Consider the following 16,152-nt stretch of genomic DNA (forward strand, 5'->3'; position numbering starts at 1 on the left):
CACGTGTGTGATAGCTGGTGCGATGGTCGGGCTGATGGACTGAAGTAGGCTCGTAGGTATAGGGTCCAGCGAGCATGTGGTAGGACGGCTGCATGTCAGGAGTCTACATAACTTCAGTCTGTATTTAAACTGGTTGTTGTCGCCACAGTGTATAGTGAAACTTATTTTATTTTAGTATGACCATCATATGTGTATTATTATACTAGGTTCCCATCCTACACATCATAATATTCAGTATATCCTAAGCACAGAGCATAGGCATTTTTGACATTACATCAAAACAGTTATTTCCTCACATTCTGTACTATTTCCTGATCATTTTTGAATGAGAACAACACATATCCCCATTAAAGGACCATCATTCAAAAAACACATTCAAGCAACACCTGCAAACGTCAGAAAATGCAGTAAAAATGCAGAAATGCATTTACAACAAAGGTTGGGCCATATACATTGTTTCCTGACTGTTGATGCTGTTTATTGTCAGTTTGTAAAGTTTAGGCGATCATTGGTAAGGCTGGACCAATGATTTCAGAGTTAGTGCCCGTGGCGATGCAAGTGTTGCCAGTGGTGGAATGTAACGAAGTACAAATACTTCGTTACTGTACTTAAGTAAATTTTCCACGTATTTGTACTTTACTTAAGTAAAATTTATAGTGCATACTTTTGACTTTTACTTCGTTACATTTTACAGCAATTATCTGTACTTTTACTCCGCTACATTTCTACAACACCATCGTTCCTTTTTACGATACATTTTATGATCAGTTTTTTTTTTCTCTCTGACAAACACGTTTGTTTTACCAGGGGGCGGGGTTGCTACCAAAGATTCTGGAGCGCTACGTGCATTCTTAGAAACATAAGCTTCTAGTCTAGACCAGTCAAAGCGTGAGCTTGTAGCCATCCCATCTGCAGGCTATATTCACCAGACCCATGGCTACACTGTACATGCAACTGTGTTCTGTGCCTTTCTCTGTCTGTTATCTGCAGCGTTAGGGCCTCCTCTCCGATGAGATTGCTATCCGCGGATCAGCAAAGTTACATGATATGCCCATGCTTCTGTCACACGTCTGATCATTTGCGGCACAAATGAATGGTAGACTATTAATGAACCGGTGGCCGGAAAAAACGTAACATTTTCCAGATTAGGAAATATTCCTTAATTGTGTGTGATCAAATAAAGATGCATAGCCTACAATTGGGGGGTAGTAATGTGAACGCTCATTCAATGTCTATGCGTCTGCGCAAGTGAAACTGAACCTAATCATAAAGACACCTTTCTCAGCAACTTTTCTGTTCAATCAGCATAATTTGCATTACGATCCACCCGACGTTTCCCTTGTCTACCCCGTTAACCTTCAGGCTCTCGTGTTTTGCTGAATGATATTACTCAGCAGATCACCCTAGTTAGATAACCAGAATTACCATCTCTAGAATTGTAGGTCAGAATGTAAACTGGGTCACAGATGGTAAGCACAATTGCATTAGCTTAAAACTATCTAGTCGAGTATAACCTAAAACTAGCTTAATTAAAATGCCACAGCCCATACTGATTTTTCGTTTTAGAATATAGATATTAAGAGAATAAATCATTATGCAAATACTTTTACTTTTAATACTTAAAGTACATTTAAAAGCAGGTACTTTTTACTTTTACTTAAGTAGGGTTGTCATTGTGGTACTTTTACTTTTACTAAAGTAAATATTTCTCTGTGTATTTGTACTTTTACTTAAGTACTGAGTTTCAGTACTTCCTCCACCACTGAGTGTTGCAAACGTTTCCCAATAGAGACTCTATTCACTTTGTGAATGACTTTGGATTTTTCCAGACTAACATTTAAGTAGGCTACTGGAGCACCAGCATTTATGGATGTAAATGTGTTATAAACCAGATTTAATCCCAACTGTTGTGCATAACTGATCATCATGGACATGTTTAGTAGGCCTAGTCATTATTGTTACAACGTTCCCATCAGTTACTGGAATTAAAGACTCACATACGGTTTCACACTAGGCTAATATCATTTAGGAACATTTGGTAAATAATAATAATAATAATAATAATAATAAACATTAGTACACTATTTTGGGGAATAAATTACATCTCCTTCTCTTTCTCAATTCAGATCTGATTACATTTTAGGTAATATAAATGCATATTTGCAGGAATCTGTAGACCTAACTGGTTCCCAAACCATTTAGTACCACTGTAAGGGCCCATGCTCAAGTAGATGCCCAGGGGGGTATTCCAAGTACGAGGTTTAGTGACAAACCTGGGTTAGTTAACTCAGAGTAGGTGGTAAACCTCCTAATAGAAGAGCTGTATGGCTTCATTCTCCTAACAACCGAGTTACAAATTCTGAATCTGCCTTGATAATTATTCTACTTTGTCTTTTATTACTTTTTTTTTACTACTTTTGCCTTTGTTTTGCTTACTAATTATTCTTTATTTTTAAATGATTTTACCTTGTTTTATGTTTTCTTTTTATTATGATCTTTATTTGTTATTATTGTTTGGTTTTGTTTATGTAAAGCACATTGAATGACCTCTGTGTATGAAATGCGCTATATAAATAAACTTGACTTGACTTGACTAACAAAACAATACCATAGGGCTCTTGTTGTTGGAGGTTTACCACTTACTCTGAGTTAAGTTACCCAGGTTTATCACTAAACCACGTACTTGGAATACCCCCCAGAATAACAGTACATTCAAAATGTTGAATAATACAGGATCTTAAATGTCAAATGAAATCTTTTGAATGTTAAATCAAATATTTTAAATACTCCTGGCATGTGCTCTGGCATCTTCAATTTACATTAGAAGCACTTCCCTTAGCTAACCTTTAGGGTAAGCAAACTATTTTATCAGTTCATGTCGGTTCATGTTGATCCAGACAGCTTGATTGCAAGAATGATGTAACATATAGCCAGGTCAAATACAATACCAAGATATTAGGCTACGGTCAAAATCTCAACAAAAAAAAAACTTCTAAATATATCATATCATTTATTTAAGCAGTATCTTGCCGTTTATATCATTAAAGTAATTGCGCTATTGTTTTATAATTGATAACATTTTTATTATTGAGACTTCGTGTCTGCTGGGAGGACTCTTGTTTTGAAAGTTTACCAAATATATTGACCCGGAAGCTCATCCTTGCGTGTTTGTTGTACATTATGAAGAAGGAGCAAGTTGTCAACTGTCAGTTTTCGGTCTGGTATCCGATATTTAAGAAATTTACAATAAAGAGGTAAGGTCGTGTGTACCGTCCTCTTATTCCTTTTCTGACATTTTATTGAATCTCGTCTGTTTGATGGTAATTTAATGGCAAAAAATATATTACTGATCATGCGGTTCTGTGGATAACACGCAGCAAGCTAACGTTGGTCAGTTGAGTTCACTCGTTTGTTATCATAACATTGGCCTTGATAGTCTCATTGTATCCATTTACTACTGCAACCTTGTAATATTTAGCCAATTTCAACTTCAGTTAAATGTTACACCGTTACTGCACACGCGACCTTACCCTACTATCAGGGAAAACATACTATTTTGAATGCTGTGCTGTTGGTACAGTGGTAGTTGAAAGGCCATGGTTTTCACAGTATTAATCATCCGTATCAATGGATTTGTTATTTTGCTTGCAGTTTGATTCTTCCTCTGCCTCAGAATGTAATTGATTATTTGCTAGATGATGGAACACTTGTAGTACCAGAAAGGTAAGCAGACAGCGCTATCAGAGTTAATGAACTGTAGTTTTCTACAGTTTAAGGTAAGAACATCTGTCCTAACCAATGTCATCCCTCCCTATTTCTAGTGCCAGCAACACTCCGCAAACTCATAACAACACTAGTGACTCTGAAGGAGATGATGTTCAGGTATTATGTTGGCTTGATTATCATGGTCTTGTGATGCTCAAAAATGTACCAAAAAATGTCATACAGTGGTTCCATCTTCTAAACTTTTTTGTTTGTCTTTTTGCAGTGGTCAGACGACGAAACAACAGAGACTGTTAAAGTAAGGCTCTTTCTTATTTATTCATTGTTTTTATTTATCTTGTGCCTCTATAGACATGTTGCTGTTAAAAAGGTGTAGGATGCATTTTAGGTGTTTAGTTAATCTTATTTCTGAATGAAACACATTCCTATTGGGTATGGGTATTGACTGTACTGGTTAATCACTATTTTGAAGTCAACATTTAGTGATTTTTGTTTTAATTTCATCCCACAGGCCCCAGAGTTCCCAGATTTCAATGCTAAAGTGCTTGAAGCAATAAATTCACTTGGTGGGTGCGTGTTCCCTAAACTCAACTGGAGTGCACCACGTGTAAGTTCAGATAAAGGCTACACATGCGTGTCGGCACATATACAAATATAGGCATTACAATAAGGAATTCATACCAAAGTATACAAAATATATTCATACTACGATATAGCCATAACTGTGTGAAACTGAGGATCAGAAAAGGAAAATATATTTACATTAATTCACGTTGCATTTTTTATGCAAAGCAACTAGCATTTGACAGTAGGGTACATGTTTGATTGAATTTGATTTGAACCCAGGATCTTTCAGTTGAGCTACAGAATATAGATTTAAAAAGCATATCCATTCTGGATGTACAGCAACTACAGTGGTAAAAGCAACACAATATAGTTATTTTTATCTTAGAATAACAGGAGTCTCTGACATTGTTGATGTGCGTCTGGTATTGCTCTATGTAATGTGGTTGTGGTGTGAAGGAGCATTACTCATCAGTTTTAATCAAATTGGTTACCCATTAGCGGTAAATGGTACCCACTTTGTTAAAAATTGACAAAAAAGGGAATGCCCGCATTGTGTTACTTTAACTACAGTGAGTATCTACAGTGGTTCAAAGTAACATAAAGAAAGAAAAGTGTAATACTGCTTACTTCTCGGTCAGTCAGACCTTCATCAGAGTGATTACAGTGGTTAACAACCAAGCACAGGGTGACCACTGACAACATCCTCTTCATCTCTGTTCTCTACAGGATGCTAACTGGATCGCTCTGAACAGTTCCCTGCAATGCCAGAGCCTCAGTGACATATTCCTTCTGTTCAAGAGCTCCGATTTTGTCACGCACGACCTCACACAACCGTAAGGCATTTACTAAATGCATTTAAAAGATGGGACACACTGGGGCTAAAGGATTTGGGGAAAATATCTAATTGCAATTTTTCTGACAGATATTGCAATTGTAATTTGATTTCTGATATAATTCAGGCTTCGGTTCAAAATCACTATATAATGTCATGTAAACATGTTGATTACCAATTACCAATTGAGTTAACATCGAGATATGAGCTGCTCTGTCTACTAATCCAGGAATGAAAACAAAAAATCCTTCCTAATACAGCTTTTAGATGGGCCACATCTGATTAATTAGCATGCAGAGCACAGTACCTCCATATATGTGACAATATTGACTGTTGGCTCATAGTCACTAGCTGCACAATCAATTGTCCCCTTTGTGATTTGGTAAGTGCATTAGTTCAAATAGCTTGATTAAGATTCATATTTTAACACACACAAAGACACACACATAAACACACACCACACTCGATCTATTTTTGTTACTTCTGTCAGCCTTTGAAGTTGTTTTTACCCTAGAGCAGGATCCTTCATGAAAATTAATACCAGATTGTGAAAATCACCAGACAAAATACCAGTCAGTGACTTCTGTTACTGTATGCTTTCTATGTCACAGATATTATATGTTTAATGGAAATGTGCATGTGATGGGTTCTCTGTGTATTGTCATTGGTCAGAATACTGTGCTTGTCCTTGAGTCCACAAGGAGGAAGGATATCAGTTGAAATGTTATATTTTGGAATGCAACCAACATCCATAATCATGTATGGAAACTGGTTGCATTCCAGAATACAACCCCAAGAATGGTGTAGGTCATCATTTTTATTTCAACCCCCAACTCTTTCTCTCCATCACGGATCTGTCATCAAGCCAGCTATTTGTTTGCTGGCACAGCAGAAACAAGAGCTCTTGGGACAGAAACTCACATTGGCGCATTAATGTAGGAGAGATTGAAATCCCCAGGGAAATTTCAAGGCTCCCTGAAGACTGAACTAGCTTTAGACCCATGACACTTTAATCAGGTTATGCTCTGTGGAGTGTGTGTGTGTGTGTGTGTTACAGTGTAGGTGTGTGTGTGTGTGTTACAGTGTAGGTGGGTGTCAACACATTGCTGTAATTTACTTAATTTTGCCCCCCGCAGATTCATCCACTGTAGTGATCAAGATTCCCCAGATCCAACCATCAGCTATGAGGTGAAGTACATGCCTTCTGTACAGTGATGTTATTATGTATAATAATTACACAGACACACTATATGCTTGCTGTATTCACATATTATCCAGACATTTAAAGGAGAACTCCAGCAAATTTTCACGAGGTCACCGAGTGCTGTTTGTTAAAAAAAAAAAAAAACTAGATCGTTCCAACAGCTAAAGCAGCCAGGCAGCTACAGCGTTGCACTAGTACTAGTACTACCAGAGACTTTCTAATGAGGAGACAGCACTCAAAAAATCCTCCATAGAAGTGCATGGGGTTAGTTTGTAACGCCAATATGGCCGTTGTCTACACATATCCCACCCCTTCTTCGGCAAATCGACATGTGAATACATTGAGCCAATCATGTGGTGTGATGTGAAGACATCGTGCCAATCATGTCTTGTGAACTCGCCGCTGGAGCAAGGTTGGTGTCGTGAAGCCTTGCGCACGCGCATTTTTGACGAATAGGATGCCCGATGAGAGCCCAAAAAGCGTTGTAATATGGCCGCCGAGTGGAGGGACTTGCCTAAAAGGACTTTGGTACTACCCACAGTGTAGCGCTGTAACTGCCTGGCTGCTTTAGCTGTTGGCTGCAGCAACTCAAGCTAGGTAAAACCAGTTGTTTTGTTTTTTTTCCGTACTGACATTACTCAGAGACCTCGAGAACCGGAAGTCTATGTGAAAAATCGCCGGATTTCTCCTTTAAGTAACAAAGACGTCTCTCTACATACATGCACTTATCTCACCCATGTTTCCATTAAATACATATAATATACAGCGGGGAAAATAAGTATTGAACACGTCAACATTTTTTTCAGTAAGTATACTTCCAATGAGGCTACTTGCATGAAATTTTCACCAGACACTAGTATTAACTCAGATAATCCACCCATATAAAAAAATCCAAACATTAAAGTCCATAGGTAGAGTTATGTGTAATAAAGTGGAATGACACAGGAAAAAAGTATTGAACACGCCTGCTGAAATGTCTTAAATACTTTGTGGAAAAGCCTTTATTCGTAATGACAGCTTCAAGGCATTTCCTGTATGACGAAACTAACCAGTTACAGTATTCTGGTGTGATTTTGGCCCATTCTTTTCAACAGATAGTCCTTTAATATTGAAGATTCCAGGGGTCCCTGTTGTGAATCCTGATCTTTAGTTTACTTCCAAAACTGTTCAATTGGATTGAAGTCAGGGCCTTGATTTCCTTTCTCTGAAACCAATTGAGAGTTTCCTTTGCTGAATGGTTTGGATCATTGTCCTGCTGGAAGGTCTAGCCATGTCTCATCCTCATCATCTTGGTGGATGGTCAAGATTCTCCCGGAACAAAATGACTCAATTCATCATTCCTTCAACTGTATGAAGTCTGCTAGTACCGTGAGATGAAAAACAGCCCATACCATGATGCCACCACCTCCAAACCTCACTGTTGGTAGGGTATTTTTAGAGTGATGCACAGTGCCATTTCTCCTCCAAATATGGTGTGTAGTATGACATCCAAAAAGTTCAATTTTGCTCTCGCCTGACCAGAATACATTCTCTCAGTATTTCATAGGATTGTCCAAATGTTGTGTAGCAAACTTTCAACGAGCTTTGACATGTTTTTCTTCAGCAATAGAGTCATGTGGGATGAGTGTGCATAGAGGCCATGGCGGTGGAGTGCATTACCTATGATTTTCTCTGTAACAACTGCACCAAGTCTTTTTGGAGCTTTCTCCGAGTGGTCTTTGGCTCTTGGGCTACTCTTCTGACTATCCTTCTGACTTCCTGGTCAGAAATCTTGCAAGGAGATCCTGTGCATGGCCAGTGATGATGCAGTGATGTTCCTTCCACATGCAGATAATGGCTCCAATACTGCTTGCTGGATGCTTCGGAAGTTTTGATGTGCATCTGTAACCAGTTCCATTGATATGTTTTGCAACAATAAGGTTGCAAAGGTCTTGGGAGAGCTCTTTGCTTTTACCCATTATGAAATGCTTCTTGTTTGACACCTTGGTAAGAAAAAACCTTTTTATAGCCCACCAGTATGTATTAACCCAGCTTATATCAATTTGCACAGATAGGAGGGATAATTTCTCTAACTACTTATAGATTCCAGTTTGTTCCTTGCCATTTCTTGCCTTTGTGTACTGCTTTTTCTTAGCGTGTTCAATACTTTTTCCCTGTGCCATTCCACTTTTTTACTCATAACTCTACTTTTAGACATTAATGTTTGGATTTTTATATATGTGTGGATTACCTAAGTTAATACTAATGTCCGGTGAAGATTTCATGCGAATAGCCCAGGGGTGGGCAAACTTTTTGGCTCAAGGGCCACATTGGGTTTTGAAAATTGGCCGGTGGGCCACACAACCCCCCCCCTCCCCCCGACGACACACGCCTAAAAAAATACATTTTTTATAGCCTATAATTTAGTATGAAAAGTATTTGTTTTAAAATAGTGCTAATTTGTTTTAAAAATACTGCTAATTTTATGCTGTTAAACAAATGTATAAATTGTACACTATCGCTTTAAGACAGTCGCTTTAATTCACGTTTATTTCTCAATGATCGATCTTCTGCCTGCTCCACTATGGCTAGTGCTGTACCTACGGCTGGGCCCTCTCACAGTTTTTAAATGGTCAGTAGTGGGAACTACTGTTGCCTTCATGATTTCCTTTTAAAACTTTCTTATAAGGAGGAGATATCAATTATCAACAATCACAAGCCAGCTGGAACCTGCGGCTCTCTCTCCCTCTCGTGAGTGCAGACGCTTTCCCAATTAAATGGATTGCATATGTTCACGTTAGATCTGCTGCAAAGGAGATAACTAAGAGTTAAATTAGTTTAACATGATGTTATCTCTATTTAACATGATGTTTTGACATTGACATTGTAAACGTTATCTAAGGAGAGTGAAAAGCAGTTTGCAGTAAAGCTAACCAACGTCTATCGCAGGAAAAAAATAGCGAGCAGCCTGATAACTAGCCTAAATGAAATGCTCGGCGGGCCGGATGAAAGTGCTTGGCGGGCCGGATCCGGCCCGCGGGCCGTAGTTTGCCCATCCCTGGAATAGCCTCACTAGAAGTATACTTACTGAAAAAAATATTGACGTGTTCAATACTTATTTTCCCCGCTGTATGTAGTATATTACATATTATATATTTATACCTCCTTTCCTCTTCTCTCTCAGCTGGTCTTGAGGAAATGGAGTGAATTGATCCCAGGGGGAGAGTTCCGGTGCTTCGTTAAGGAGAACAAGTTGATTGGTACTGCATCTTAAATACGCGCACACACACACACACACACACACACACTGTCATGTGGTCACACATTCACATACACATTCAATTTGCCTAATGGTGACTTGCCATGAGCTAATTGTCAGTAGATCTGGTCTAGATTTAAATATGCATGCTGATGCAAACTCCTCCTCGTTAACATCTGCCTTCCTCACAGGGATTTCTCAGAGGGATTACACACAGTACTACCATCACGTATCGAAACAGGAAGACAGCGTCTGTCAGTCTATCCAGGACTTCTTCAGGGACCATATCCAGTACAAGTTTCTGGATGATGACTGTAAGTGTGTGTGTGTGTGTTTGTGTTTGTGTGTGTGTGTTTGGTGTGTGCGTGTGTGTGTGTGTGTGTGCGTGTGTGTGTGCATGTGCGTGTGCGAGAGAGAGAGATAGAGAGTGAGAAGGAAAGCCATTATGTGTTTAAGTGCTTCTGTTGACATTGTAGTTTAATTAGATGCCTTGTAATAACAATTTGATGTATTTTTATTTTTTTGCAGTTGTTTTGGACGTCTACCGGGATAGCTGTGTAAGTGCTCTTGCTATTGGTTTCCACCATGGAGGTATTATGGTTTGCACCATCTCTGTGCAAGTAATTTAGTCAAGTAACTCCAGCATATTGTAAAGGGCTATTCACACCAAGGACAATAGCTACAACGATAACTGAAAATAACCTTAACAATATCATTCTTTGTGTCGTTATCGTTTATGGGTGGACGTTGTCATTCATATTAGTTAGAGCGATGCTTTTTCGCTGTTATCGTTACAGTTACTGTTCTTGGTGTGAGCGACCCTTAAAAAATGCACAGCATGTACTCAGTGTTGCTCTACGGTTCCTAACAGGGCCGGGTCTGGCTGATTGATATAAATCCATACGGGCCGGTCACAGACTCCTTGCTATTCACCTGGGAGGAACTGAGCTCCGGGAGCCGTCTGACAGCTACTCAGCCACAAGATGACATGCCTCAAGAGGTGTGTGTGCATGTGTATTGCAATCATTATCATGGGAAATTTTGGGAGAAAAAAAAATATATACACTATATACATAGTTTGCGAAAGTGCTTTTTTGTAAGTGTGAGTGTGCACATGCATGTATGTTGCTGTGTGCAGCTGTATAAATATGATAATGTGAAGTGTACAGTATATAGCCACACACACTTTTCCCTTTCTCTAGGAGAGGCCTGCATTCCGTTATACTACCAGTGAAGTCACTGTTCAGCCCAGTCCTTGCCTGAGTTACAGAATGCCCCGGGACTTTGTGGACCTGTCCACAGGAGAGGATGCTTACAAACTTATCGACTTCCTCAAACTGGTATGGAAGAGTTGCTCATGCCTTTACGTGCGAATAATGTTACTATTTAGTATGAGTAAAGAAATAACTTTTGAAATCTCTATATAATATATCTATTAAGTCTTATTTTTAAGATTTATTTGATTTTACTTTAAACTGTTACATTTAATGCTAATGTAGTGTTTATTGCTCTGAATATCTAAAGACATAAATGATGTAGCAGGAGACATACCATACTGTGTGTTTGTGTATGTTTGTGTTTTTGTGTGTCTCTGTGTCTGCATATGTGGCATCAAGGCTTGTGTCCTGAAGGTTTGCATCCATTTTCTCTTGTTTCAGACCAAAAGACAGCAGGAAGCAGAAGAATCTGAGGGAGAGGCCTAGAAGGTGTTCATGCTTCCCTTCTTGTAGACAGACACATACATACAGTGCAGTAGATTATTGACTAGGAGGATCCAGAACCACTGTCTTATTACAGTTCTCATTCACATATCAAGACATGCATCCTGTCTTACCTTTGAAAATCCTTTTCCCAACTCCTTGCACTTTCAAGTGAGTTCGTGTTTGCTGTTACTTTGTAAAGCTTAGCAGTACTCATCATGATTCTTTACTGGATCTAGAGTTATTGTAGTCTTATGGATATAATGTTTTCTTAACAGGACAGGAATTTTCTTTTTCCTGAGGAATAACTCTCCTTTTCTGAGGAACAACCTAAATAATAACAAGCGTTTGTGTCTTAGTTGTGCTCTGATGCAAAAGGGCATTAAAGCCTATTGTGTGAACTGATTAGATCCCTCCTCACACCATGTAAATGTGCATGCATTTTTTTTTGCATGTTTGTTGACTTTGGTCTCAAATGGACCATGGTTATCTTTCTGGGAAGTGGGACTAGAAGAGTGGTGTCAACATCCAGACTTGGCTTTAGGCTTTTCCATTATGGTTGTGAAATAAACGCTTTTGTGTAAATTATATTTGAAACTGTATATTTGTATTTGAAACTGGATTTCACTGTGCAACAATTTGACTTGTTTAATCTTGGTCCCTGTAAACCAGTGCATCACATTTCATAACAGGCCCCCCTTTGACAATGAGAAACAAGTTGCAAACACCACAGTGCAAAGATGGAGACGATCATATGGACTTTTCTTTATAATAATAATTATAATAATAATAAACAGATGTTCATCAGTTAGACATTTTCAAATTCATCTCATCAGTTTTTAACCAGAGATCTTTGTAAAATGCATCAGATCTGGTCAGTTCAAATACATTTTCATGATTGTGTTCCTATCGTTCCATGCTTTCAATCGGTATATGTTAGTATTGCTATATGTTGTATGTTATATGAATAGTTACAACTCGGGCTCACCACACACACTGCAACTGCTAAACTTTGGACAATGTCCCCAGTTTTCCACAAGGTGGAGCAATTCACTAGTATTTCGTCAAGTAGTTTTTAGCAATTTAGTAACTGTAAGGGTAATGTTGTGCTAACGCCAAAAATATTACATTGTATTCACTAAGCAGTATGTCGTCACTGCAGTTAGCTACTATTTTACTCTCCATTTGAGTTCAATAAAAAAAAAAACTGACCTTAACTGGTAACCCTAAGTTTGTTTCTAGAATTAGAGCAAGATATTTTCACTTTTCACAGTTAGGCCTAAGCACACTGATTCCTGAAGTGCTTCTTTGATGAACAGGGACCACTTCCGGGCAATAACCTCAACACACACACACACACACACACATACTGCACATACACACTGCCACACTCCTGAAGGTTGGCAGTGGATCCTCTTCAAATCAAGGTATTCATGCAAAAATTGTTACTCTCCCTCAGTAAATGCATTATTGCCTCTGTGGTTCTGGCATGGGTCACTTAAAACCATTGGGTGCTCAAATGCTTGAGGGCATTGCCTAGGACCAGAGCCAGCCTGTCGTGTGTTGCTGACACAGATCAAAGGGGCCTGTGATGCCTGTGAACACAATGTCACACTGCTAGACACAAAACATAAACATGAAGGGATGGACTGGTTTTATTCTTGTACCTGGCGCCAGGGCCAAGCAAGTGGCTTGTGTCCTGTCACACCAGGTGTGTTTATGTATGCATTATGACGAGTGTGAGTCTGTGTGTGTGTTGTACACAGCAGATGTCAGCAGTGTGCACAGTACCCTCAGCCTGGATTGCCTCTCTCGGGAGAAAGAGAGAGAGGTGCAGACTAGAGAGAAAGGTTGTCACTGTGAGTAAAGCTGAGATGAGTATTATCCTTCTTTAGATAGAGGCAGGGCGGGGGCTCTGTCAAATCAAACTAGTTCGAAAAGCTGACTCAGAAATGGCTGCATAGAGAGAGAGGAGGGGTGGGGGGGGGTGAGAAGGAGAGAGGAAGGGAGTGGATAGATTTTCCTTAGCTAAAAACTGCAGTAGTTTGCAGCTGGAATACTCATGAGCACTTGCACACACACACACACACACAGGAGCTGGCTGGTCTGTCAAATGAGAAAGCCTGCAGTAATTTTATCCCCCCTAACTACAGTGCCAAGCTGGCGCTGCGGGCACCATCCAGACCCCCTTTCCCACCACACACTGCTGCAGCTGGCACTGGGCACAATTCTTACTCATACCCAGAATGCAATTTTGTATGGGGTGCACGCTGCAATCAGTAGCTAAGGGGATTCAGACTCGGCTGTTTCCTCAGAAGATAATGAGGAAAAACCTTTTAAGAAAACTAAAGGAAAACTTTTACGCTTTAATTTAAACGATCATGATTATGCCTACCAGAAGTTTTAATAGAATAATTTAATCATACGACCGAACTTTAAATATTTGAAGTAGCCTAGCAAGTTTTCAAAGTAGATTGCAAGTACACTCACACTGTAATGCTTGCTTGTGTTCATCAGGTAGCCTATAACACCGACTATATGTCCTTAAAAATATTGACCAAGCCGTGTGAGCTCGCATATTCAGCGGGTTGGCAGCACTGTCACATTATCGGGGATGGTGCTTAATCGAGTCCATTATGAACATTTTATCGACTGCCATTGGTTTAGACACCACTATTATTTCATAAGCACATTGATGTTTTTAAACGGTACATTACAGGGTGTCCGTTAGCATAAGTGCATCCCTTGCCGCCAGACTCGTTTTGGTGCAATGCGAATTATCTGTAGTAGGTATCCTAGACGTTCTGCCTCACACGCACACTTGTGTGCACTGTTGACAGGTCTATCTTTGTGTGGCATCCTACTCACTCCCTCATTGCCATAACAACCGAAGGCATTAGCATGGTTCAATAAAACATCCGGGTTTAGATTATGTGCTTCAGTTGTATGGGGCGTAGCGAGAGCAGGTTGCATTTTGAGGGACTACGGCGACTAGGCTACTGTGCGCGTCTTGTCTGGTGGAGGGTGACATAGCCTAAACAGGGTTACCCCTGCACAATTTAGGCTATTTACGTCAACTGTTTAAGTCGTGATCTTAATCGAATGATACAGAGAAGTCGCGTGGTCCCGTTTGGTGCCTGCTGATAGAGTGAGATAGAGAGAGAGAAAGAGGTGCGGGGCGACCCGAGGTGGCGGTGGCATTTCCACCGTCGAGAGCCTGCAAGAGAACATCATCGCCCGCGCGGTGACTTTGATGCGCGTGGTTGTGCTCGTCAGAGGGGAGTGGAATCCTAAGCGTGGGAAAAAAGGCAAGAGGTAGATTCTTCTCCGGGGGACCCAAAACTGTTCGAAGCATCTACGGCTTTTCCCGGTTGCACCATGGCGCGGGAGAACGGAGACTCCGGGAAATGCTCGTGGAAAAAGCAAGTAGATGACATCAAGAAGATATTTGAATTCAAGGAGATCCTCGGAACGTGAGTGACTTAACAAGCTCATCTAGTCTAGGTTTAGAAATATGCAAGCGGCTCTCCCCTTGGGCATGCATGTGAATGGTAGAATTCACCGAATGCACGTAGTGTATCAAGGGCAGGCCGTTGAAACTTTGTAACCATGTTGGGTAAGCATGTGTAAAGGGACCGGGACAGTCTATGAGATCTAACAATGTAACACTGCACTGTTAGTAAACAAAGACGAAGAGAGATATCGGTGTAGGATAAAAAAAATACTTTCGGACGACCATATAGCCTAGGACTAATGCAAGTTAGGCTAATCTACAGTAATAACCCAACTATATTTTTACATTATTTTCCCCCTCGGGACCCCAAATAACTCATCATAAGTAAATCTTGCTTTAAATGGAACGGCGTGGGTATTTATTTACACGAAACAGTGTTTTGGATTATTTATTGTGAACATAGCCTATTCATTAATCTGACGTTTATCCCTGAAGGAAGCACTCATTCGTCTCGTTGGTCTTAATCGAAGCCAAAGAAAACAAAAACAACCCATTGATAACCTTAACACTGTGTTGGTCTATGCGATTACCCTACGTTTTCTCAACATATTGTGTAGGCAATCACAATAAACGGGATAGAAAAGGTCATCCCTCCCAGATAGCAGAGTTCCGGATATTAATTTAGTCCCTCGACCTTTAGGAACTGATTAGCACGACTTGTTATCTGCGCCATTTCGTCCGTTCCTGTCCCCAGAAATTTAGATGGACAACTCTCCTGTCACAGGAACTTGTAACCGCAAGGCAACGGTCGGCCAGTCTATGATCACTGCATGCGACCACTTCCGCTCTTACTGAGGCCCTGTGATGTGGACCTGTTGGGTCGTGCCAAACGATGTTTGTTGTGCAGTGGCGTTTTTCTTCGCCCGTAGCCGTAGCCTACTCCCTCCCACCGGTAGCTGTTTGCTGGAGGCTGGTGCTGGCTCCAGTTGAGTCAGGGAATGGGGGGATTAATGCAGACAGATTAGAGCGCGGGAGAAAGTCTCTTGGAATAGAGAATGGACCGCCAGGGTCAGTGTAGCAGCATGATAATAATACTAATGACAGTACATATGGTTGATATGGGGACCAGGATGAAATTGTTTGGCTACTTTGGTTTATGACTGTATGTGTGTGTGTGTGTGTGTGTGTTTGTGTGTGTGTGTTTGGGGGTTTGGGGTCTCCAAACCTCCAAGCTTCTGCCCACACATGGAAATCTTCCCCATCTCATCTCCTGACAAGAGGATCTGAGTTAGGCGCTAGGACACTGCAGTCATGGCAACACAAGAGAAGGAGTCATGGCAACTCAAAGTGGCTCTACCAGTCGAGGGGATGAGATGGAGGATGGGGTGGTCTTTCGGATGTGTCGGGCCGCTTTGTCTCCCAGCAGGCAAGAGG

The 16,152-nt window shown here is 40.4% G+C and overlaps 2 protein-coding genes across 2 annotated transcripts in view; both read left to right on the forward strand.

Annotated features, from left to right (window-relative positions):
- The first annotated feature begins 3,158 nt into the window (after positions 1 to 3,158).
- Positions 3,159 to 11,852, forward strand: cdc123 (cell division cycle 123 homolog (S. cerevisiae)). The gene is made up of 13 exons (XM_076296734.1): positions 3,159 to 3,254; positions 3,652 to 3,723; positions 3,822 to 3,882; positions 3,989 to 4,021; positions 4,235 to 4,330; positions 5,017 to 5,123; positions 6,259 to 6,310; positions 9,490 to 9,565; positions 9,756 to 9,878; positions 10,093 to 10,121; positions 10,436 to 10,564; positions 10,767 to 10,904; positions 11,223 to 11,852. Exons 1-13 carry the CDS (start codon positions 3,181 to 3,183, stop codon positions 11,265 to 11,267), a joined length of 1,035 nt encoding a protein of 344 aa, XP_076152849.1. The 5' UTR covers positions 3,159 to 3,180; the 3' UTR covers positions 11,268 to 11,852.
- Positions 11,853 to 14,226: 2,374 nt separating this feature from the next.
- Positions 14,227 to 16,152, forward strand: part of camk1da (calcium/calmodulin-dependent protein kinase 1Da) — a 64,899-nt gene continuing 62,973 nt past the window's right edge. Inside the window, exon 1 of the mRNA XM_076296733.1 lies at positions 14,227 to 14,737. Within this exon, the coding sequence (XP_076152848.1) occupies positions 14,643 to 14,737 (95 nt within the window). The 5' untranslated portion in view covers positions 14,227 to 14,642. The remainder of the gene's footprint in view (positions 14,738 to 16,152) is intronic.

Source organism: Alosa pseudoharengus, unplaced genomic scaffold (genome assembly GCF_046254945.1).
Source record: "Alosa pseudoharengus isolate Yale_2024_CS ecotype anadromous, Long Island Sound unplaced genomic scaffold, YU_APseudo_1.1 YU_APseudo_1.1_scf_20, whole genome shotgun sequence".
Taxonomy (NCBI): domain Eukaryota; kingdom Metazoa; phylum Chordata; class Actinopteri; order Clupeiformes; family Clupeidae; genus Alosa; species Alosa pseudoharengus.